Source organism: Mchenga conophoros, linkage group LG1 (genome assembly GCF_057382185.1).
Source record: "Mchenga conophoros isolate Kocher_MC1m ecotype Shallow Benthic linkage group LG1, M_conophoros_male_GT1.1, whole genome shotgun sequence".
Classification (NCBI taxonomy): Eukaryota; Metazoa; Chordata; class Actinopteri; order Cichliformes; family Cichlidae; genus Mchenga; species Mchenga conophoros.
This window is the reverse complement of record NC_140526.1, coordinates 6,526,683-6,551,545: the sequence shown is the minus strand read 5'-3', so window position 1 is coordinate 6,551,545 and position 24,863 is coordinate 6,526,683. Positions and strand designations below refer to the sequence as shown.

The window sequence follows — 24,863 nt, the reverse complement described above, 5'->3', positions numbered from 1 at the left end:
GCTTTATAAATCCAAATGATATTTATTTTCAATCCAAAATCTCTCTCTCCCTCATTTATTGAATTTTTTAAAAAGCTATAAGATGTGGTGGTTAGAATTGTGTACAAGTTTTCCAGACTGATTGGGTTACTAGATTTTCTGATTACATCTTCAATCTTTGCCCTGTAGTCTGCCAGCCGAATTAATTCACAGGTGAATTCTTTCCTCTTGAGTCCTTTGGTCCCTTCTGTGCTCAGTTCTGCTATGACATTCTCTCTCAGGACAGAGCAAGGCCTTTGCTGGCCGCCAGCCTTATCAGCACACCACTGTGCTGCTATAGGCCCTGAAGCAATCATTGTACTGTCTGTTGCTCCTTTCTGACGCTGATTAGAGGAAGTATGAGGAAAAGCATGGAGAATACAAACAGCTTCTACACAACACTGAAGAAAATGCAGACGTGTATTGTGCACTGGGTTAAAGAGTTTAATCTAAGCATTATCGTTATGTGACAGTTGTTGATGGAACTGGCAAAGAAAATTATTTAAAAAATAAAATAAAATAAAGTCAAATAAAGTCTCATAAACAAAAGACACAAAAGTGTTACGATTAAAAACCTGCACTTACTTGCGTGTACACATACAAGAACTTGAATATGGTTCGACTGAGACGGCGCACTTAGAGACCACCGTTACCCAGTTTATTACTGGCTAATATGCAGTCTCTGGAGAACAAGCTGTGCGAGCTTCGGGCACGGATCTCATTCCAGCGAGAGATGCGGGACTGCTGCGTGATCTGCCTCACAGAAACCTGGCTATCGGACAAAGTACCGGACTCCGCAATACAACTGCCGGGGTTCTCTGTGCACCGCGCGGACAGGTCACAGGATCTTACTGGGAAAAGCAGAGGCGGTGGTGTGTGTTTCATGATCAACAACAGCTGGTGTGATTATGCGAACGTGCACCCGGTCAAATCCTTCTGCTCACCGGACCTGGAGTACCTGATGATTAAGTGCCGGCCATTCTGGCTACCGAGGGAATTTACAGCAGTGATTATTACGGCTGTTTACATTCCCCCACAAGCCGACACTGACCGTGCACTCAGGGAACTGTACAGCGCGATCAGCAGCGAGGAAACCGCACACCCAGAGGCAGCGTTTATCACAGCCGGAGACTTTAATAAGGGAAACCTGAAGAAAGTCTCACCAAAACTCCATCAACACATCCTTTTCAACACACGTGGAAACCGGCAACTCGACCACTGTTACACCTCTTTCCGGGATGCGTACAAAGCCCTCCCCCGCGCCCCATTCGGCCAATCAGATCACTGCTCCATCCTGCTCCTGCCCGCCTACAGGCAGAAGCTGAAACAGGAAGCTCCAACCCGGAGGGCGGTGCACTGTTGGACGGACCAATCGGAGTCTGCCCTGCGGGACTGTTTTGATCACGCGGACTGGGAAATGTTTCACGTGGCCGCCAGAGACATTGATGAATACACAGACTCAGTCTGTGGATTTATCAGGAAATGCGTGGAAGATGTCGTCCCATCCAGAACAGTCAAATCCTTCCCAAATCAAAAACCCTGGATTAACGGAGATGTTCGCGCGGCACTGGCGGCACGGAACACCGCCTTTGCCTCCACGAACACATCGGACTACAAACACGCACATTACCAACTCCGGAAGACGATCAAAGCAGCCAAACGTGAGTACAGGGACAGGGTGGAACAACAGTTTGACAACCCTCGGAGTATGTGGCAGGGACTAAACACGATCACAGACTTTAGAGGGAAAACCAGCACACCGCAGACCACGGCCTCTCTGTGTGAGGATCTAAACGTATTCTACGCTAGATTCGACACAGCGAACACCATGAGACCGGACAGTGTGCGCACCGCGGATGACGTCAGTGCGCACACTGTGTCTGAGGAGGATGTGCGGAAGTGCTTCAGGAAGGTGAACGCACGCAAAGCTACTGGTCCGGACGGGATTCCCGGCCGCGTCCTCAGGTCATGCGCGGCTCAGCTGGCTGGAGTGTTCACGCACATCTTCAACCTTTCCCTCTCTCTGTCTGTAGTCCCAGCCTGCTTCAAAATGGCCACCATCGTCCCTGTACCCAAATCCTCCACCATCTCCTCATTGAACGACTGGCGACCTGTAGCCCTGACCCCCATCGTAAGCAAATGCTTCGAGAAGCTGGTCAGGGACTTCATCTGCTCTGCACTACCCGACTCACTGGACCCTCTACAGTTTGCATACCGCCACAACAGGTCCACTGATGATGCCATAGCCCTGACACTACACACTGCCCTGTCACACCTGGAGAAGAGAGACACGTATGTGAGGATGCTGTTTGTAGATTACAGCTCAGCATTCAATACCATCGTTCCCTCGAAGCTGGACAGGAAACTGCAGGATCTAGGACTGAGCAGCTCCCTCTGCAGCTGGATCCTTAGCTTCCTGTCTGACAGACGCCAGGTGGTCAGACTGGGCAGCATCACCTCATCCCCCATCACACTGAACACTGGTGCTCCACAGGGGTGTGTACTGAGCCCTCTCCTGTACTCACTCTACACCTACGACTGCACAGCCACTAACAGCTCCAACATCATTGTGAAGTTTGCGGACGACACTACAGTGGTGGGTCTTATCACCAACGGTGATGAGACGGCTTACAGGGAGGAGGTCAGCGCCCTGACCCACTGGTGTCAAGACAACCATCTCACCCTCAACGTCGCAAAGACAAAGGAGTTGATAGTGGACTTCCGGAGGTGCAGAGAAGTACACACCCCCATCACCATCAACGGCGCTGCTGTGGAGAGAGTGAGCAGCTTCCGGTTCCTTGGCGTACATCTGGCTGAGGATCTTACGTGGTCAGTACACACAAACAAAACAGTGAAGAAGGCCCAGCAGCGCCTCTTCTTTCTCAGGAGACTGAAAAGATTCGGCATGAGCCCCCGCATCCTCAGGACCTTCTATCACTGTGCCATTGAGAGCATCCTCACTGGATGCATCACCACCTGGTATGGCAACAGCACCGCCTACAACTGCAAAGCTCTCCAGCGAGTAGTGCGGTGCTCTGAACGGATAATTGGAGGTGAGCTTCCCTCCCTCCAAGACATCTACAGGAAGCGGTGCCTGAGGAAAGCGGGGAGGATCATCAAGGACTCCAGTCACCCCAGCCATAAACTGTTCAGACTGCTTCCACCAGGAAGGAGGTTCTGCAGCATCCGGTCCCGTACCAGCAGACTGAGAGACAGCTTTTTCCATCAGGCCATCAGACTGCTGAACACGTCATAGACACCTCAGCTTCACTACTGGAACTTCAACATTATGCACTCCACACTGTATATAAATGCCACTTGTTTTGCACATATTCAACTCTGTATATTTTATATATTTTATTATTATTATTATTATTTTATTTTTTTACTATTTAATTTGTAAAAATGTGTATACACACACACACACACACACACACACACACACACACACACACACACACACACACACACACACACACGTAGGAAAATATTTAGTATACACATCCAGAAATGCATACACTATTATATATTGTACATATATTTATTAGTTTCAGGTTGGCCATTCTTGTATTTTGCTCGTTTGTGTTGTTGTGTTTGCACATCTCTGTTGCTTGTGGGGCTCGCACACAAGAATTTCACTCGCATGTGCTGTGCCAGTGTGCCTGCACATGTGATGTGACAATAAAAAGTGATTTGATTTGATTTGATTTGATTTAAAAAGATGCTTAATGAAACAGGGGACCAAAATGAAGCCTATCATATTAGTAATTTATTTAGCTGAGTGAAATCAAATGCAAGAAATACATTATCATTATGGTCTCTTATTACATCATTTCCTAAATAGAAAGATAATTTGTGTCTCTCAAACATTACCTAATGACACAGACACGTAATGATCACATTGTGTGAACATATGGCAGAACAAAAGCAGATGATGAAAGACTTAATTGTGGTAAACTGGCAAATGAAGTCATAAAGCAAAAGTGGAAGTCATAAGTTAACTATTTTCCAAGCAAAAACACCAATTCATGGTGTTTGGACACGGCAAAAAGAGGCCGCATTTTCACTCTGTTTTGGTTTCATTGGCCAGCAGTACTGTGTAGGGAATCATGCAAGGCTCAGTGAGGATATTAAAGGTTTCTAGTCTACTTAAATAATTTTTATTTCAGAAGCTGGATGAACAGCCAAACTGACAGAGCAGCTTTTTGAATAAATCATGAAGCAGTTACTCCTTCCTTGTGGCTGCAGAAGTTTTGACATTTAATCACTAAATATAGCAGAGTATTTTAATAATGTCAAGTGTGTGTCTTTATAGATTAATCAGTGGCTCTACAGTGTCCAGTTAAACAGAGAGATACTAAGTCTAAATAACTTGAGCTCGGTTCAAATGTCGACATATTAACATTAAATTGAGTGTGAGACTTTGTGTGTGTGTCTGCATGCAAATGTGTTAAAGCACAAATCCAAATGACCAAGTTAATGGAGATAGAGACGATGATGGGATTTGTGTGTGAGAGGTAATCTGATACCTTTAATGGTAGTGAAGGGAAGGATCCCGCATACAAATGGCTTTTTTATGAAACAGTGAGAAAACACCATGTTAAGACAGCTTATTATGGTGTTGTGCATGCACACACATGCACATTTACATGCAAAATGTGCATGTATGCAGAAAAGAATAAGAACTAGGAAGGGCACAAACACAGACCCAGACGCAAATTCGCTCTCCTGGCTTTGCTGATGACTAAAGTGAAAAAGCCGCGGCATGCTTGCAGACTCCCATTGATTCAACTTGGCGGAGAGAGCTCCCGCTTCATTAGGCCAAGAAATTAAAATGTGGGCGGCCTGCAGTGGAGGAGGGAGGTGGTGCGGGTTTATGGGGTGATGTGGGGAGGTGCAGTAATACTGACAGACAACAAGGCTGTCCAAGACAAGAAAAAAAAAGGAAACAAAAATCACAAAACAAAAACAAAAAAAAGTATAGTAAAGCAGTGACTTTTATGCAGCTACTGATATAATGACTATAATGCTCAGCACACTAGAACTGGCATTAAAAGACGGCGTGGGACTGAACAGTACAGAAAAAAATTAAATGTAATCGTGTATTAATGGCTTTGATTATGAGTCTACATGTATGTTATAGCAGTGTTCTAGTAAATGACTCTGTTTAATTTATTAGCACAGAATGGTATTTTGAAAGAAAGCAATAATGTCTATTTTTGGACATTTTAAATAAAAGTTTGGTTTTCCTAGAAACCATAACATCAAAGAAAATACAACAGATGCTATATACAGAACATCCTGTAGTCTCAGATTAGTTACGCATTACAGCTAGAGAGGTTTTCTACTACTAAGTGTAGCGGAAATCAGAAAGGGACACTATTTCTGTAGATGACATCTACATTGCCTGCCTACACAGTAGAACACCTTACACTGATACATCCCTTTTCAGTTTTTAAGGTTTTCTACCCCTTTTTTCTTGTCCGGAAAAAGGCAGTCAGAGTCAGAGCCAGTAACAGAGTGAGACCATATGTCTTTGTGTCAGCTGAGCAGGGTGGGGACCCTGGTACCTGCTGTCAGTGTCACCTCTTTGACCACTAACTGACCGGCTGACTGGGAAGACTGGAAGGAGGCTGTCTGACTCACACTGGCATCCCTTGCAATGCCTGGGCAGCAACAGTAGGCAGCTGGCTTGGCTTTTATGGTGGCGCTTTGTATGTTTTGGGTGTGTTGAAAGATGACAGATGACAGAATCCACAAAACACCATCAGTCACAACACTAATAGCACTGACAGGTGAAGTCACATTGCTGTAACAGCGTGAGGCATACACTGTCATTGTTGTAGCAACATTGTTAGTACAATGCTCTGATAGGAAACTTTAGATTCTGACTTTCATCAGGAATGTTCCTTCAACACATATCTCCCACCTAACCACCATCTGGCATGTAATACTCTTCAGATCACATCACAATCAAATTGCTCATCCATGTAGATACAGTAGAACAAACTCAATCTAGAAAGTGCAACCCTGAAACCACAGGATACACCAGAAGTCCAATGTGCATTCCTCAGTGGGTTACAACTGTTTGTTGGTATGAAGGAGACCTCTATTATGCAAGTGTATTTAGAATTAGCTGACTTGTTTCAAAGAGAAAGAAGTTTGCTGATGGATTAAAAACAATAAAGTACAAGATGAAAACAATTTAAGCTTTGTACAGGACAAATAAAGTATGTACAGTCTATGTGACAACTTATTATAGAAGACTATTTATAGTTTTGCAAAAAAACTCAAAAATAAACATCAGAGACAGGTATTGGTAATAATTATTTCTTCATGGAATTGTTTAAATTGTACTGCATACCCATTTATTCAATTATTATCTGTACTTTTTGGAGCATACTAAAGGAAGCCAGTATGACCCCTTAGACCTCTATAAAATCTCTCACTTTTAAAGAAAAACATAGCCCATGTTGTGTGACTTTAGATATTAAAAAACACCATAATTTAAAAAAGAATATCTTAAGTACAAGAATGTCAATAACAGTCACTGTAAAACATCTGTTATTTTTGAAACGATTGCTCGTCTAAGTTAATATTATGATTACAAAAATCAATCTGTAAAGTAATTTCATCAATGCTTAAGCTATTTAGAACTAACCCTACACTATATGTCAACTCTGCCATTCATATTTTTTACTTTACCCAACTGGAAATGAGGCATGGTATTAAATGCTTACAGAAGCAGTACCACTGCCTAGGAAGTGCTCCCTCATGGTGCAGATTTCCTCTGACATTCAGGAGGCTGTTTTGTCATTTTGTGGTTTGGTTTGTGTTGCTACAATTCGTTTGATAGGTGTGGTACAAAATGAACCAGTTCTCTTTAGTAATAACCTATTGTGTTAAAGAATTTGGTAGGATTAAAGAGGGAAGGTCCAAAGTGAAATAGATGCAGTCAGTATGTGTGTCTGTAAAGACAGGGAATGAAGCAAAGAGAGTGTTGGAAGCCCCCTACGGTTTCTTTCAATATGGTAAACGAAATGCCTGGAGCTGCTGCAGAGGTAGAGACAAAGCTGTGGTGGAGACTGCAGGAAGGAACACAAAAACTGCTGTTTGGAGATGAACCGTTGATACACACTAGTTTTACTCAGTGGGTTTCATCCCATCTCCTCTTTGCCAGTGTACATATCACTCATTTTCTCCATCATTATCGCCCCTCCAGTATCTCACTAAATGGGCCGTTTCCCCTCAAGGTGACAATAACAGGACAACAAAAATCTCTCTTTTACACTTTCTCTTTTTCTTTCAGCTCGCTTTTCTTTACTTTATCTTTCCCACATAACCACAAAACCAACTCTTTTCTTTGATTTCCTTCTATGTTAATCCCTCCTGTAAGGTTTTACGAATCCTTTTCCTTATTTCTAAACTTTTCTTCCTTCATCTCTTCAACCATTTTCCCAGGAGAGGCATCTGCTGACTGTGTGCTTAAAATGGCTGGGAAGCCACTCTAAAGGAGCAACCAGCCACACACATAATGTAGGATCAGGCATAATTATAGCTGGCAGAGCATTTGCACAGCAAATAATGATGAACTGATAAAAATCAACAGAGTCGTGTAGATAAAAATACAAAATGTGTGTTGGCCTCTGTTAAAATACGATATTATGTAGACTGCACATTACTACAGTTCCTTGAAAGCATACAGTTGCAAAGGTTTGGGCACCCATGGGCAAATTCTATATTTACTTAATCTGGAAAGTAAAAAGGATCAAGTACAACCCCTGAAGTGAATGCATATTAAATATCAAGGTTTTCTTCATATGTTAATGCACTGTTCCCTTGTAGTAGATTATTTTTTTAAACAAATGGTAACTATTAATACCCGTCTGCAGTACTTTTGCCCAAAGTAATTCAAAAATGTTGTCAAGATGTTGCTATGTATACTTCATATGTTGATGTATCTGATGAGGTTGATCAGATTTCCTTCTGATTACTTTTCTTTATTTGCACATTATTGTTGTGCAGTAAAACAGTGCAATCATAGCAAGGTATTGCTTTCCTGTTTTGCTGTCCTTTCACATCTTGATTTGACTTCAGCAGCTCCCCTTAACTACCATTTTATTTTGACATGGCACAATTCCGAATTTTAAGTATCTTTTTATAGTCTTCCAATGCAATGTTGGCTTTGTAGGCATCAGATACCCATGAGATACAGTTACTTTGTGTTCCAGCTGTGACATACTGCCATAGAAGTGCACGGCAACTCTAAACAACGCTTGTGATTCCATGGAGTTCGCCACAGACTTTCAGAAGGATCCCAGAAACAGCTCCTCTGTGCTATGACAAAACCTATGTACCCAATCTATTTTTGAGCAGAGTAAGACAGCAGGAAGTCAGTAACATAAGTTTCATAGAGCATCCAGTCGATCTTCGAAATAAAACACCCTGGCCAGGTCCTGATGGTAATAAGCAAAAAGCAGAAAAAAGGTTTGCTACACAAGACTTGTTGTGGTTGGTGGTTGTGGTTGTGTTTCATAGAGATGTCCGAGTTGCTTACTGGTGATACTAGGAGAGTTCTGATGTTAGTTAAATCAGCAGCCTTTTACACAATTTTGGAATATTAATTATATTGATGTTTCAGGAAAGACTCATTTTACAATCTGCTTACTGTAGGGAGTGTATTTGTTTCTTTCGCCTTTAAAACTCAACAAAAAAAGTAATTTCTCAGTGTTAATTAAACGTTTACTTATATGTATGAAAGCTTAAAGATATACTCGTTTTCCTGTCACTCCGCTAAACCACTGCCACTCAAAGGAAGAATCCTTTGCCTGTCTCTTTTTTGACAGTGATTACTGTCTCTCAAGCAAATAGCAACACAGAAAACAACATGTGTTCACTTCATCCATCAGTGCAGATAAGTCCTTCTCACGCTACCTTCCCTCCTCTTTCTTCAACACTCCTTCTTTCACTTCCTCCTTCAATCTTTTTTTCCCCCCTTGTGGCTGACAGGCAAACAAAAGACGTCCATGTCCACAGGGAATGCGCATCAGTGTGTATCTGCATGTGTGTCTTTTGTGTGCACATGTGTTTGTGGGGGTGGACACGCAAATAAGCCTGTAATATTTCTATTTTGGACTGGAAATGAAAGTGGAAGCTTGTTCTCTGGTGGCAGAGGAAGGAAGAAAAAGGAGTGAGGCCTCATGCCAAATGGTAGGATGCAACTGAAAAGAATAATTCAAGATGGTACGTAGGTGGTGTTGTGTGTTCATATGAGTGCAAAAACATGTCTGTGCACATATAATAATTTCTGCATGGGTACATTTAATTGGATGGGACAGCATGTTTATGTGCATATCTTTTACTTCGATCTTGTATGGCTCCATAAACACAGTGACATGCAGTCCTTATGTCTTTCTAAGCAAGAGAGCCTCCTGCAGAGAGCCACGTGGGTAATGCATTCCTGAAATAGACTACCATTGTACGGGTAAACACTGCTCTACTTTGCAGCGGAGTGATTGGTGAGGTGAACTTCACTCAGCGTTGCTCATATGTAAAAACACTTCAAATAATCTTTTTAAAAGCAACCTCTTTGGGTTATTACCTTAAGTAGTGTTACACAGATATTCAAGATGTCAGGGGGGGTTAGAGTGAATTTTTGTTTCACTCTAGATGACAATTAAGTGATTATCTAACAGTTACATTTTTAACTAATTAACTAATTGGTTGATTGAGTAATATTTTCCAGTTAAATGGTATCAGAAATATAAATCACTTTAAAACTACAGAGTACTATTTTTTTAATGTTATGCATTCAACAAAGTTAATGCTTATTTTCTCTAGTTTAATAAATTACTTTTGATTTTATTTAAATTTCACTTGAGGTCATATACAATATTTGCAAATGTTTTGGGCACCTCATAAATATATATTTTTTTTAAATCAATCATGCAGTATCATCATGGTGGGGTCGGATCTGCCCCCCCAATTCATTTTGGAACAATTATTTTTTTAATGACATCAAAATTGTACTCATGAAAGATAAGCTGCAAGAACAAATTGAAAGTGTCTAAATCCACAGAAGAAAGGTGGTAGGCTATCCGGCATGTGCTGGCTGGGCAATAAAATCTTAAAATTGCAAAAATTATATTTCTGGTGATATATAAAAAAACAAAAAAAATTAGTTTAACATTTTTAGGACTAAGTAAATTAGCGCCTTTAATCATCCCACTTTTTGTATGTGTTATCAGTGAGCAGCAGTCACTGATAACACACAAAAGATTATCTATCAAAACAAGGGATCAGCAGCATTATATTGGATTAGCATTAACCCAGAATTATATCCAGTTAAATGTGAGCACCATAGTAGCCTAGGAAATTTTAACCTCCTAGGACCTGGCGTCCACATATGTGGACATCACATTTTGGGTTATTTAGAATAAAATACTCAATTTTGCTCTACATGGGCCTGATATCCACTTACGAGGACATTATACTGCTTCTGTTGTATCAAACTTTTAAACAAATATCCTCATATGTGGCTCTTATTTTTCTTAAAAATAAGGTTAAAAAAAAAATCTGGTAATTCTTTGTTTTTTACATTCATCGGGCCCCAATATGCCCAAATATCAAAGAGAAATTAAAAATGCATGTCGTGAAAGAATTCGGGTCTTAGGAGGTTAAGTACCATAAGTGCTTAACACTTACCAATACCAATCACTAAAGAAAATCACCCAGTAAAGCTGCAGAATATTGTGGCATAATAACACTGAAAAATATATTTTTATCCCAGGATGTTACCTAGGATCGACCTTTCTAACCCGCCCCAAGGACTCTAACTAGGAGTTCTCCAGTGATGCTTGGTTGAGTCCTGTTTACTCTTGGGCTGCACACTGGCAGCCGCTAGCAACTCCTTCGCATGTGCTACCATAGCCTGGTTATGCTCAGTGTATTTTCGCCTTAAGTGGAAAACAAGTTTGTCGTTTCCACCTGTAGTGGGAACATCTTTCTTTCATATTTTGCAAAGTATTGTGCTTTGTTGGAGGTTGTTGAAGTAACTCGCTTTTTAGGTACTAAGTCGTCATTGAAGACTTCTTGCAGCTCTTGATCTTAGACTTGCCTGTGCTAGTCTCGCTGCTTGCACTTAGGGATGTAAATGCATGGCAAAATATTGCTATATGACATTTTTATATCTGGTATTATCATGGGCAACATGATATAGCACAATTATACAATGAGAAACCTCGTAACCAACCCTTTAAAGTACCCTAAGAAGCCTGTGCATAAATTTACTTTGGAGAGTTGGTGCCATTATAAAGGACAGACAGTATGTAAAAATATACATATTACTGCATTACTGCAAGTATTGTGTCATACCACCTTCACTGTATTATCACATTTCCTGAAAAGACACTGTTCAAACATTCTGTAAAGGTAGTTGTTGTATATCTGTCACTTTTTAAATGTCTCTCTAAAAGGTTGTTCCATACATCTTTAAGAAATCATCTAAGTTGTTGTTATGGCTAAATGTTTTGTCAGATCTCCACGTCTGAACAGTACGTGTCTTTGTCTGCTTGCATTTACATTTTCAGTGTGAAATGAGAGTGAGGAAAAAGATAATAACATACCAAACAAGATATGCTACAGTTTAGAGTATACTAAAACACACAACAGGCAAAACTGCTTTTTGTTGTGCTACTCACTATACTAACAGTAAAAGTCATTTACATAGAAATGACAACAATCCTTTTCATCCACATGAGATCCAATCTATCTTTATTTTGGGAGTGTAATAAAATTCAAATTTAGAAAAGAGGACAGTCAAGCAAAGAAGTGAGGAAAACAAATGTAACAAACATTTGTTGTAACAAAGAATGAAGAGTTTAACAAGGATAAAAGCAAACTAATACATTTGAATGACTTCAAACGCATCAAAATATGGTCAGGTGCGTACCTTTGAGTCTCTTGAGCCTGACTTGGCTAGGTAGATGGTACTTCTTTGACAGCTTTTATCCAAACATGCAGGAAGGAGATGGTCCTGGTAGCCATCGCCATCTGCCAGAAACATACACAAAACGTTAAATCACAAAGCAACAAATTCTGATTGAACACAGGGTTATTGTGATGCTTTACTTTCTAAAGCTGTGCTATTTTCATATTTTTATTCCATTACAATGTCTCACTTTTTTTTCTCATGTAGAAGATGGATCACAGGAGCACCTGCTTGTTTTTCACAAGCAAACACAAATCAAAGCAGCACTTGTCTCTTTGATGCCTTTTAACAATGTCAGTAGAGTTGAGTATCATTTTCTCAACTGATTTTCATTGCTATTAATTATTCTAATCATGATGCCATGCAGGGTTCTGATGTACAAACAAGGACAGAGCCTCCAAAATCTAAACAACAGTTTTTCAAAGCACAAAACACTTGAGTGCACCAGGTATGGCTTTGCCGCACAAACTAAGTTAAAATAGCCCAAAAAAAACCCTTATTAAACCATGCTGACTGAATCTTAAATGTTTCAACACATTTGCATCAGCAAGGATAGACAAAACTATGGGCACTAATAGAACTTCTTATAATGTTTTTGTTGCTTTTGTTATAAGTCGTCTGTCATTTGTTGAGTAACATGAGACTGTTACTCAAAATCTGTTAGCAACAAATACTGAGAGGATTTCATTGATTGATGACACCATGGCCATTATTAGCTGTGCTTTTAAATTTGATTCTTCATCAGTTCTCTCATTGATTCTTGATCAATTTACTATGTGAAAAAAAAAGGCCAAAGTGCCAAAGCAGCTTTTTGGCGTCAATGAAAACAGCATAGAAGATGACTAGCAAAAAGCCTCCATATGACTCAGGTGTGAAATGACTCGAATAAGTTTGATTTCATTGCTGCTCAATGCGGCATCTATCAAGGGAAATGGTAAGCTTGTATGTATTGAATTTTGATGAACTGGAAAATATCCTGTTCCTCAAATTCTAATATGAGTTTGTAAAAAAATGACACAGAATTGTGTTATTGTCCAGTTCCTTACAAATATCGAAGTAAAGTCACATTCCTTTGACTTGCACGAGTTTAGGACCTTTTCTCCTATTGCGGATATTTTGACTTGCCAAAGCACAGGGATCACAGGTGCGCTCAATAAAAATAATCAGCACTGAATTCCAATTGAGTATTAAATCTTCAGAGCCTTGCAATGATACAGGCATGCTTGCTGAATTATTAAGAGGAGATTTAGTAAATTAAGTGAAGCCATCATCACCTTCGCTACTTACACCTGTGTTCTTCTTGTTGTAACAAGAAATCTTCCATAACTAAACAATTTACTTTGGCTTAAAAGCACACATCAAAACACTAGAAAGACACAAATAACAAAAGGTTTGAATATCAAGTAAATGGTTTGTTGCACAGCTTCTAACATTTTGCTGGGCCAGTTCATAAAAACACACCACTTGCTCTGTGTTCATGGGTTGGCATGTATTGACACCAGACATAAAGTGGTGAAACTGCTTCCAGTCTTCTCATCGCATGGTTTATCTGAATTTGTTTCAACAGGACAGAGCAACACTCCCAGACAGATGCTGTGCCATGTGGAAGGAGAAAACTGAATGACATTGATGATGAATGACAGTACAAAGCAGGGGAGGAGAAGAAGCTGAACATGTCTGTCAGGGGCAACTGAGCAAGTGACAGAGAGGGGGGAAAAATGAGTCAGATAATTAGATGCACTACAAAACAGAACAAGTCTAAAGGTCATTAAAGCCAAGTTTTCTTTAAATAATGCACAAAATATCAAAACATTTCCTGCTGTGATGCAAACACACACTCAATTTTATTTATATAGCGCCAAACCACAACAGCAGTTGTATCAAAGTGCTTTAAATTGTGAATAGTAAAGGTAGATGTATTTATTTCTTATAATTTTTAATACTGATGGCTGATAAAATTTCAACAAAATAAACATTAAAAAAGGTGGAGTTTTTTACACTTTTAAAATATAGCTTATTTCCAGATTTTAAAATTGGCTTCTGAGTAGGCAATGATACATTTCTTTTCTTTTCTGTCTTATTTAAGCTTTAATATTCATGAAATATTACAGTTTCAGACTACCAGAGGCTTAAGTATCATCATCTTTTGCAGCCTTGGTGAGAATGTTTGCTTATGTTTACTTCTCCCATCGCAGCCAACACACTCAGGACCTTCTGTTGACGTAAGACCGTGGTACCATGTGACAGAGAGATACAGGAAAGTATTCTTTAATGCATAATCCCAGTTCCATGCAGTCTCTGGAGAAGATGTGGAGTTGGAGAGGTGTAGGCATTTGAAAGACGGGCAGGTCCTATCACATAGAATGAATTGTAGGAGGCCAGTATTTTGGGAACGTGACCGCTATTTGTTAATAAATGTCGGTATATGCTAGTCATTACTGCATCCCCCAATGTTGGAGAACACAATTCCAGCAACTCTAGCTCAGTTAGCACACAACCAAGCAGAAGCTGCAAATATTGACATAAAAATAATACAATGTATTATTAGTTGGAAAGCAAAAACATGGTTTTAGGTGTGGGCAATGCTTCTGATTTATGTCATCACTGTGGGTGTAATAGAAACAAAGTGAAATGCAGAAAATGAACGCATTTGGACATTTCTGCAGTGTGGGATGTCGAGAGGCTGTAGGGAAAGAAACAGGAAAAAAAGAGACTGTGAGAGAAAATGAGTGCAAATTTAGTCCTACAGAGGATGTCACTCGCCACTCTGCCTCTGATGCTTACTGTCAGTTCTGCTATACACACAAACACACCCCAACATTAGCTCCCTCTGTCCCACCTGCCCTCTCCTCATTGAATACCTTCTTTCATCTATCTACCCATCTGTCTCTTTTATTTATGTTATGCTCTCCTTCACCCGTCCCCTCTTGCCCTCCTCCTCTTCTAGCTCACATGATATTCCTTCCTCAGTCTCAAAAGTTTCTTTTCCTCAGTCTGTCTTTCCTCTTTATTCAACCTCATTCTCTCCTTCACTCTTCCCTACCTACCTCCCTCCCTCCCGCTTTTCATCTCCCGCTACCACTGATGATGCATGTTGTGATGTAGATTGGATGAGAGAGTCGCAGAGGGAGGAAACTGCAGGTATGGATTGAAATGGAGAAGGCAGTGAGGAGAGGGGAAGTCTGGAAAGGGTTGGTCAGAGAAGGAGGCGAAACAGAGCTAAATAGCTAGAGAGAAAGAGAAAAAGGAGAGGATATACAAAGACTGATGGTATCCACTGTGACCTGATAGGATTCATAGCACACACACACACAAAACAGCAGCAATAACTATGCAAATCATAATATGCATCTGCACAATAATTCAACAAGAGTCCTTGAGTCATTGTCCTGTGTATATGTTTGGCAAGTATCTGCATGCTATGCTGTATATGCTAGGAGTCTATAGGAAAATGGCCCTAGGCTTCCTTGCTTTATGACCTCAACAAATTTTTGGGCTCAATCACTAGTCATAAAGCACAGGTGTCGAACTCCAGGCCTCAAGGGCCGGTGTCCTGCAGGTTTTAGATGTGTCCTTGATCAAACACAGCTGATTAAAATGTCTAAATGACCTCCCCAACATGTCTTGAAGTTCTCCAGATGCCTGGTAATGAACTAATCATTTGATTCAGGTGTGTTGACCAAGGGTAATATCTAAAACCTGCAGGACACCGGCCCTTGAGGCCTGGAGTTCGACACCTCTGTCATAAAGAATACCGAATTCAATTCCCTCATTAGGTTAGAAAGGTAGACGAACCAGAGTATATTAGATTAGGTATTGGATGACTGGATAACAGCTTGTGACTAACAAGTTATCAGTCAATGAGAAGCAGTGTCAGTTTCAGTGTGATTCCCCTGCATTCATGATGGATGGCTTTAAAATCTAAGACACCAATAGCATAAGTGCCCAGCTTGAGGCATCGGGATTTCAGTCTTTGATCATGACATGCACGCATCGTGATAAAACAGGGCCATATAAGATGAAAATTATATCTGACAGGTCTATAGAGATCTCCCAAACAAGATAAATGTAAACTGTGACTTATCTTTTCTTATTATTGTGTGATTCACTTTGACTGAGGGATAATCACGCTGTAAGCTTTGAAGCTATTGTTTTGATATTTTAGTTGCTTTAGGGAACTGATGCCAAATGTTGCCAACTGACATCTTGACTGGCTAATACCAGTCCCTGTCTGCCATTTACCCATGGATCTATATACAATCATCATTAAACCCATTGAAAATAGTGAGGGAGAAAACAAAACAGAACAAAACACATCTTCAGGAGGTTCTGAAGCTACCTGTGTTTGTTTTATTATTATTTTAATAAATCAGCACTGCTACTTTTTACCTCATGACTCATGTAGTAAGTCTGTGTTATGTCTATTACTGTGGATATAAGGGGGGAAAAACTAACTAAACTCTTATACAGAAAGCACATACACAACACTAAGAACATGTGCAACACAATCTAAAATTAATTCAAAAATTAAGTGCTAATTAGTGTGTAGATTGTTGTGGGTGAGTTCTTCTAATTGAGAGTGCCACTTTTTCATAATTACTGTGCAGCAGACACTGGAATAAGAAAGAAGAACTCTTGGGCTTCTACCTTCAATGAAGGACACTTTTGTGAGATATACTTTGTAATTTGCATCAAATTGCATATTAAAATGTGCAAATGAATATCTGAACTTGGAAACCGTAAACCCAGGAGAATAAATCTTTTGCATTTGCATTGGAATATCTCTAAATGCAAGGGATGTCACTAAATGGTGCCTGATTAGGAGATTTTATTTTTCCAATTGCCACATTTTCACTTCATTAACATGGTCTGGAGGGATGTCTTTCACATAAACATAGATGCATAATGTTAAGCAATATTGCTTATACAACCCACTCTGATCCTGACTAGCCCAGCAGCACTTCACTACCTCTGTTTTACAGGTATATCCACTTCTCCTGGAGTCTGAGACAAAAGGAAAGTGATGGAGAATTTGAGACTGAAAAAGCAAAGCGAGTGCGATGGCAGAGTAGACTGGCTGAAAACAAGACAAGACTGCCAGTAAAAGAAAGAAAAAACACACAGACACAAAAAGGGGGGGGGGGGGACTGTGAAAGGTATGCAGTGGTTGAAGAGAGAATGAGGCAGAAAAGAGGGAGCAGGCCAGAGGTTGGATGTAGCACAATATAATAAGATGCGTGGAGAAGAAAATGCCTGGGGGGAGAGCGGAGAGAAATAGGCTGTTAACATACCGACTTACCTGCACGCACACACACACACATACACGTTGTTGAGCACACGCATGCACACACAGCATGATGACAGCTTTTCCAATTTTAAATATCACTTCCAAACACATTCCCGTCTCGCTGTCTGAAATATCTCCTATCCTAGTGAGCTGCTGGTCGCTGAGCCGCCTCCCTACATCCTACCTGCGCTGACGCGAGCTGACACACTCGGTTGTGGGACTTCGTTGTGCTTTACCTAATGATGAATTATGCATTGGCCGCTGTCACTTTGAAAAATGCAATTACCTCAGTGATAAGGCAGATGGGCCTGTTTTGTCTGGCATATGCTGTGCATCTATTAAGAGTGTACTGCTGGAAAATGAACTGCAAGCACACAAACATGGATGTGTGAACAGATTCCCGTACGCTTTCATGAACAATCACATACACATGCACATAAACAAGTGCACGCACGATTCAAGTTTAGCCAATGTATGCTGTCTGGGCATGCTGCTCAGACACTTGGATTCAAATTTTTCGCTCCTGTTTGGTATTTACAAGTGTGCATCATTTTGCCCGTGTGAGTTGAGTGGTTGAAGGCAGTGCCGTTTCTGATGGGACAAAGACGTATTATTTGGTTCCAGTTTCTTTCACTTTTAAATTACTGACACACGTATTTTCACAAGACTATTACTTAACCTTAAATCTCTGCCCACACCCAGAGGTGATGGTGTAGGCCAGAAAGGTTCCAGTCAATAAAGCGAAGATTTGTGACTTTTGAAAGTAAAAAAATGTGTTCTGGTCAGAAGCCAAACTCTAAAGCAAGGGAAAGAACCTTAAGCACAAAGCTGAGTTTTGCTAGAGTGAGCTGAAGAAAATAAACTTTAAATCAAATTAAAAAGCCAAAATTGGGGCATTTCTAAACAAATCTCAGACTCAGATTTTTTGGATGCATGTACTATAGATAAGGGAAAATGACTTGAATGTGCAAAGAGGGAAATTATGAGCCATTGTATTTTTTTCCTTATGCATTTTCAGTCACAGCGGACACTTAACCCTTCGGTGATGATCCTTTGGTGACAAGACACTAGAATAATTTGCCATTTGAGAACAGGTTACCTCATGACAAAGATGCAGTAAAGCACGTACTCACCAGTAACAGAACTTTCCAGCCACCAAACACAATGCAGTAATGATAAGAATTAACTGTCTTTTCTTTTTCTTTTTTTATTACTGTTGCTATTGTTATGATAAAATATTTAATATTTTTAATAAAAAAAGAAATTTTAAGAAACAGAAAATGACAGAAACATGTAGAGAACAGACAGGACAGCAGACACAGATGTAAATCTATGGGGGAAAATCTGGTGGAAGACAGAAAACCAGAGGTAGAAGGGTAGAGTGAGAATTGACATTGTGATGTGTGATGGAAATAATTCCCACTCCAAATCACAGAGGGATGCAATGCTGCTCTATTTCATTCTCTCCTCTCTCCTATTGCTTTTATTATCCTCCCTGCCATCTTTCCTCCTCCGTCTGCAGATCATCTACCTTGGCTCTTTTTCTATATATTTCACCCTTTTTTCCACCTCACTTCATGCCACCTTTGAAATGTGCCATTTGCCCTCACTCTTTCCTTTTCCACTTTCTCATGCATTTAAGTTTTTAAGGTAAATTCACAAGGTGCTCATTAATTAACCTAAGCGGAAGCTGGTCAGAGAGACTCACAGGAGGGCCGCACACAGAGAAACAAACGCTGCAAAATAAGATTGACAAAGTGAGACTGGATGGCAGAAACAGACTGGATCAGGTACGTAAATCTCAGCAGGTAGATAAAGAAAAACCATTGGAGCACACACAAAAATGGGACTTACATGACTTTGGCAATTTGTATAAATAACAAAGATGAAGTAGAAGAGGATTTATGTCAATACTGTCATCACTCAAGCTGCATCTATTTGTAGAATTTACAGGTAAGAACTATGTTTTCTTCAAGCTGAAATAAATCAATTTTGGACATTTGGCACTAAAATATAATACGTCTTCTTTCAGGTTTGTGGTTATTTTTGTCAAATACAATCTCCTCTGAATTATACTGCGTTCACTCTCAGTGGCACAGAGCATCTCTCTTTGTATCAGTGTCTTTTGCATCTCAGAGCCCAGAGACAAAACCATAGGTTATAATGAGGAATGCCTTTTGAGCTAACATCACCTTATACAGCATGACTGATGGAACCTGAACTAAATGTAACAATTTATTCAGTTATTTCTTTTAAACACCATTGCTTCATATATTGTAAAACTAATCATAACCACTAAAGTAAAATGAACAGAGTAAAGTGATGCTTATAAGAACACTCAACAAAATAACTAAACGGATTAAAAGACAGAAAAAGGGTGATAGCTGGTCTTCCACTAGTGTAACAATCTGTGACACCCAAAGCTGTTTAGATGAAGAACAGACGGCGATGTAAGAAAACAAGAGCAGAAAATTAGTAAGCCGTAGATAGGAGATACGGAGTAGATCAAGAGAAATAAAGAAAGACATTGACAGCTGAAGAGGGGCTAAGTGAAGCAAGACAAACCAGGACAATTAAAAAAAATCCCTCTGTATTCTGAAGGCATCTTTTTGCCTGGACTTGGCAGATTATTAGAAGCGTGACCCTTAAAGGCTTCTCTCCACCAGTTAACAAGAACAAGATGTGGAAGTGTGCATTTCCAAACTGAAGGAGAAATTATGATTTTTTTTAAAAAAGGAAAAAAAATTATGTCAAGATAAGCTATTAAAAAAAACTTCTGAGATAATAAATTCAACACGCGCGCAGATTCCCTCAACACAAAGACACCCACATGCAGCCACAGCATATAGGTCATTTTCCCTTTGGCTCATACAATATTGCCAATTTTGGCACAGGGAGTTTGTTCACTAAATATTTGATGGACACCCTTTTGCTGCAGTGAGATTAACACATTAATCTTGCCAATAAGGATGTGTTTATCAGTGTGAAGCCCTTCGTGCATGTGTTTGTGTTCATGTGCATGAGTACCGCACAAGCCCAAAAGTTAATTAAAAATGCATTGAACATTACACAGCTAATAGCAGAACATAACTCAAACTAAGTGATAAGGTTACATAGATTTAAAAAAAAAAAGATAAACAGAAAAACAAAACTAAAGCTAAAAGCCAAAGAGCCACAAACTAAGAGATACTACATGCGTGAGATTTTAAATGTACTCTTTAGCATACTTGTAATTTAATTTTCATACAAATATCTATAGCGCTATCCTGCCAACTTACTTAATATTCACTGCCTGGCTCACAGAAGAGGGTGCATTTGATTGTTTTGAATAAATACAGCAGAAGAAATGTGTTGTCAGCATGAAGCAGCAGACATAAAATCTAAGGAAGAAGAGACCTTACATGAATGAGCACACTGCATCGTTTGCCCTGAAGACATCAAGTGGCCCCCATCTTGAAGCTCCTCAATTACGAGGGATGCGTTTGATTTCTTCCTCTCTTATGCATAATCTAACTCGCCTTTCTCAAAGACCACTACAGCAAGAAAGAATGTGATGATGGATGCGTAGTGATCTCTGAGAAGTGCAGTTCCCATGATTGGGAAAAAACACGAAGAAGAAAAAGTCTGAACTGAAGCCAGAGTATGCTACGGGGATAGCATCTAACAATACAAGATGATTCTAATATAAAAGGGGAAAAAAGATTTAGTAGAGGTGGTTCAGCATCTTCTCAGGATGCCTCCTGGGCATCTCCCTTTGGAGATTTTTTGGGTATGCCCAGTGGGGAGAGACCGCAGGCTAAACTTGCTGGAGAGATTATAATCCTCATCTGATCTGGGAATGCCTCAGGATCCCCCAGAAGGAGCTCGGAAAGTTGCTCGGGAGAATGATATCTGGACTACCATGCTTAGTTTGCTGCCACCATGACTTTGTGGAATCAGAAGGTTACAGATGGATGGAGAAAAACCAAACCCTACATATACATGAAAAAATAATATCTCTCTACTGCCTCTGACAAAACCCTCTTGAACTTTTGGCTGAAATTTCATAAAGTTCTGCAATGTATTTATTAGCTGGTCTCAGGTCGTGTAGGTTATTCTATCCACTCCTGTTATGCATCTTACAATAAAGAAACACAACCTTCTCTTTAAACTCTTACACTGAAATGAATTCACTTTTTTTTTAATCCAGTAAAACCAGCTTCCTGGTCATTTTTTTATTTTAATGGTTTACAATTTGCAGTAAAAATATGTAAGTTCAGCTATGGAATTTCTTGCAGAGGTTAAACCAGCAACATTTTCAACTGTGGCGTCAATTTTACATAAGCCACAAACCACTCTGTTCAAACAGATACTATGTCAATAGCGTCTTACAGTTCCTATATGCTTATCCTTTTCATTGCTAATGAAACTATCACAACTAATTATTGTTAGTGTGAGCAGTAAACTGGTCAGTTAGCCAATTTTCTGAAAACATTCTGCAACCATAGTAGTTTCATGGTAATTTAAGTTATTTTAACAAGTATAATAATGAGAATAATAATAACAAGAAGAAGAATCATAAAAAAAAAATAACTACATGGCATCTGTCAAAAACAAAGTGACTTAGAGATGTAAGCAACAGAAAGAGAGAAAGAAAATAATTATTGCATTATATAAAGTAGTATAATCTCATATAAAAGTAAGCGCAATCCTGAAATACTCACTTGTAAAGTTAAAATAAAAATCAGTCTAGAGCAGGCATGGGCAAACTACGGCCCGGGGGCCACATGCGGCCCGTTAAACATTTTGATCCGGCCCGCCAAACTTGAAAAAAAATTAATAAATTAACCTTGTTAATGTTTTATTTCCCCTGCAATTCTGATGTTTCCTCACTAGATGGCGCACTCTAGATATATTGCCTTTTTTGAGGTGAAGCGTAGGCCTATTACTCCACGTTTGCACTTTACCCTGTGACCCACCGCCCCTCTATGAAGATGAGCGGACCCAAGAAAATGAAAGTGGACAGAGAATGTCGAGTGTTCAAAAAGGAGTGGACAGCTAAATATTTTTTCACTGAATATCGATCATCTGCTGTTTGCTTGATATGCCAAGAAACTGTGGCGGTTTTTAAAGAGTATAATATTAGCCGTCACTTTGCCACAAAGCACGCTAATTATGCTAGCAAGCTCTCAACAAAAGAACGGGAAGCTGCTGCTGAGAAGTTGGCAGCTAATTTGAAGGCTCAGCAAAGTTTTTTTCACCGTCAAACTGCCATTCAAGAGTCAAGTACCAAGGCCAGTTTTATGCTTTCATTCAAAATAGCAAAGGCCAGCAAACCACTGTCAGAGGGCGAGTTTTTAAAAGAATGTATGGTAGAGACAGGAGGTATTTTGTGCCCGGAGACCAAAGACAAATTTGAGAAAATCAGTTTATCACGGTGGACAGTGACTTGCCAAACTAATAGATGAAGATATCACCAGCATATTAAACAAAAAGTCATTCACTTTTTATTCTTTAGCACTGGATGAAAGCAACGATGTCAAAGACACTACTCAGCTCCTTATTTTTATCCGAGGAATCAACGAAACCTTTGAAATAACGGAGGAGTTTTTGACAATGGAGTCTCTGAAAGGACAAACACGGGGAGAGGACTTGTTTGAACGGGTGTCTGCAGCCATCGAAAATATGAAGCTTCCCTGGAGTAAGCTTGTTAACGTCACCACAGATGGATCTCCGAATTTAACGGGAAAAAACGTTGGCCTGCTGAGGAGAATCCAGAATAAAGTCAAAGATGAAAACCCTGACCAGGATGTCATTTTCCTCCACTGCATCCTCCACCAGGAATCTCTATGTAAATCGGTGTTACAGCTGAATCATGTTGTGAATCCTGTGGTGAAACTTGTCAACTTCATACGCGCAGGGGGACTTCAGCACCGTCAGTTCATTGCATTCCTGGAGGAAACTGATGCGGATCACCAGGACCTGCTTTATCACTCCCGTGTCCGCTGGTTGAGTTTGGGCAAAGTGTTTCAACGAATGTGGGAGCTCAAAGAGGAGATTGGCGTGGTTTTTGGAACAGCAGGGGAAGACTGAGGAATTTCCTGAGCTGAGCAACAAGAGCTGGATGTGTGACTTTGCGTTTGCTACGGACGTATTTTCACACTTGAATGAGCTCAACGTGAAACTGCAGGGGAAGGAGCAGTTTGTGCATGACATGCACACAAACGTGAAAGCCTTCAAATCCAAGCTGGCTTTATTCTCCAGGCAGATTTTAAACAAGTCATTCACTCATTTTCCTACACTAGCCACGCTGAAAGAGGCCGGAGCAAAAGTAAAGAAATACAGTGAGTCACTGGATGCACTGCACGGAGAATTCTGCCGTCGGTTTTTGGATTTCGATAAAATTGACAAGTCACTGGCCTTTCCTCTGTTACAAGACCCCGAAACAGCTCCAGAGGAGCTTCAGCTCGAACTCATCGACCCTGCCTTAAAAGAGAAGTTCAGCTCTCTGAAACTAAATGACTTCTATGCTTCACTCAATGATGCCGCGTTTCCAAATCTAAGGCGAAAAGCGCAGATGATGTTGGCTTTACATTCAGCGTCATGAACATCAACAAAGCCAGCCACAGATCCAAGTTAACAGACCTACACCTCAGATCCATCCTGAGAATCGCCACAACAAAACTAACTCCAGACTTTGATGCGCTGGCTAAAAAAGGAGACCAACAACACTGCTCCCATTAAAATGTGTGTGTCTCCGTGATACGCACGTTGTTAAAATGAACAGTGAGCGCAGATCAAATATAACGCTTCACAGACTGACTTGCTGCAACTGTTTTGTTCTTGCACTGGTCGTTGTTGACTTTTGGCACCGGGTAAACAAATTGAATAAAAGGAACAGGACAAGTACATCTGCATCTCCTACCGTTTTTGGGGGAAAAAAAAAAAAAAAAAAGAGTCAGGAGGAGAGTGATGTGATATCCTGAAGGATAACAGAACTTTCAGTGCTTTAAAATAAAATGTTCATTTATTTGATTTTCAGTCTTTAAAGACTCATTTCGAAGTCAGAGATTTTATTGTAATGCTTTTCTTCATTTTCATTGGAAATTAAAGCACATGTTTTCTCCATATCCCAAGATGTGTATTTTTCCCCCAATGAGGTGATGTTTTCAAAGCATGCCCTCTATCTGCTCCGGTTCCGGCCCCTTTGTCAAATGTTAGAACTCAATGTGGCCCACGAATCAAAAAGTTTGCCCACCCCTGGTCTAGAGTCTTTTTTCATAATGGAGTCCAGAGGATCAGTCTACCATGGTTTCAGTTCAAGAAATTATTAACAGAGTTGTGTAGGAGGATCTCCTGCTGCTTGCAGGTTCAAAATAGATTGGCACATTGGAGTGAGTGAGTTAGTGTTATTGGAGTCAAATCAAAATCAATTTGAGATTCATCCAAACAAAACTCCATGCTTCAAGAGAATCTGACATTGAGACAGAGTATATAATGAGCCAAGGACCGAAACACTTCACAAGTGTTAAATTACAGTTACTGGTGCTCAAATAATCCCACACTAATGTTAAGACTAAACAATATTTA

General features: G+C 40.1%; 1 protein-coding gene and 1 pseudogene across 1 annotated transcript in view; one reads left to right on the top strand and one right to left on the bottom strand.

Annotated features, from left to right (window-relative positions):
- itfg1 (integrin alpha FG-GAP repeat containing 1) overlaps positions 1-24,863 on the bottom strand; it is a 163,700-nt gene that overhangs the window by 99,020 nt on the left and 39,817 nt on the right. Inside the window, exon 9 of the mRNA XM_085292496.1 lies at positions 11,969-12,069. Coding sequence (XP_085148622.1) covers positions 11,969-12,069 — 101 coding nt within the window. The remainder of the gene's footprint in view (positions 1-11,968; positions 12,070-24,863) is intronic.
- Positions 22,890-23,880, top strand: LOC146582809 (general transcription factor II-I repeat domain-containing protein 2A-like; annotated as a pseudogene).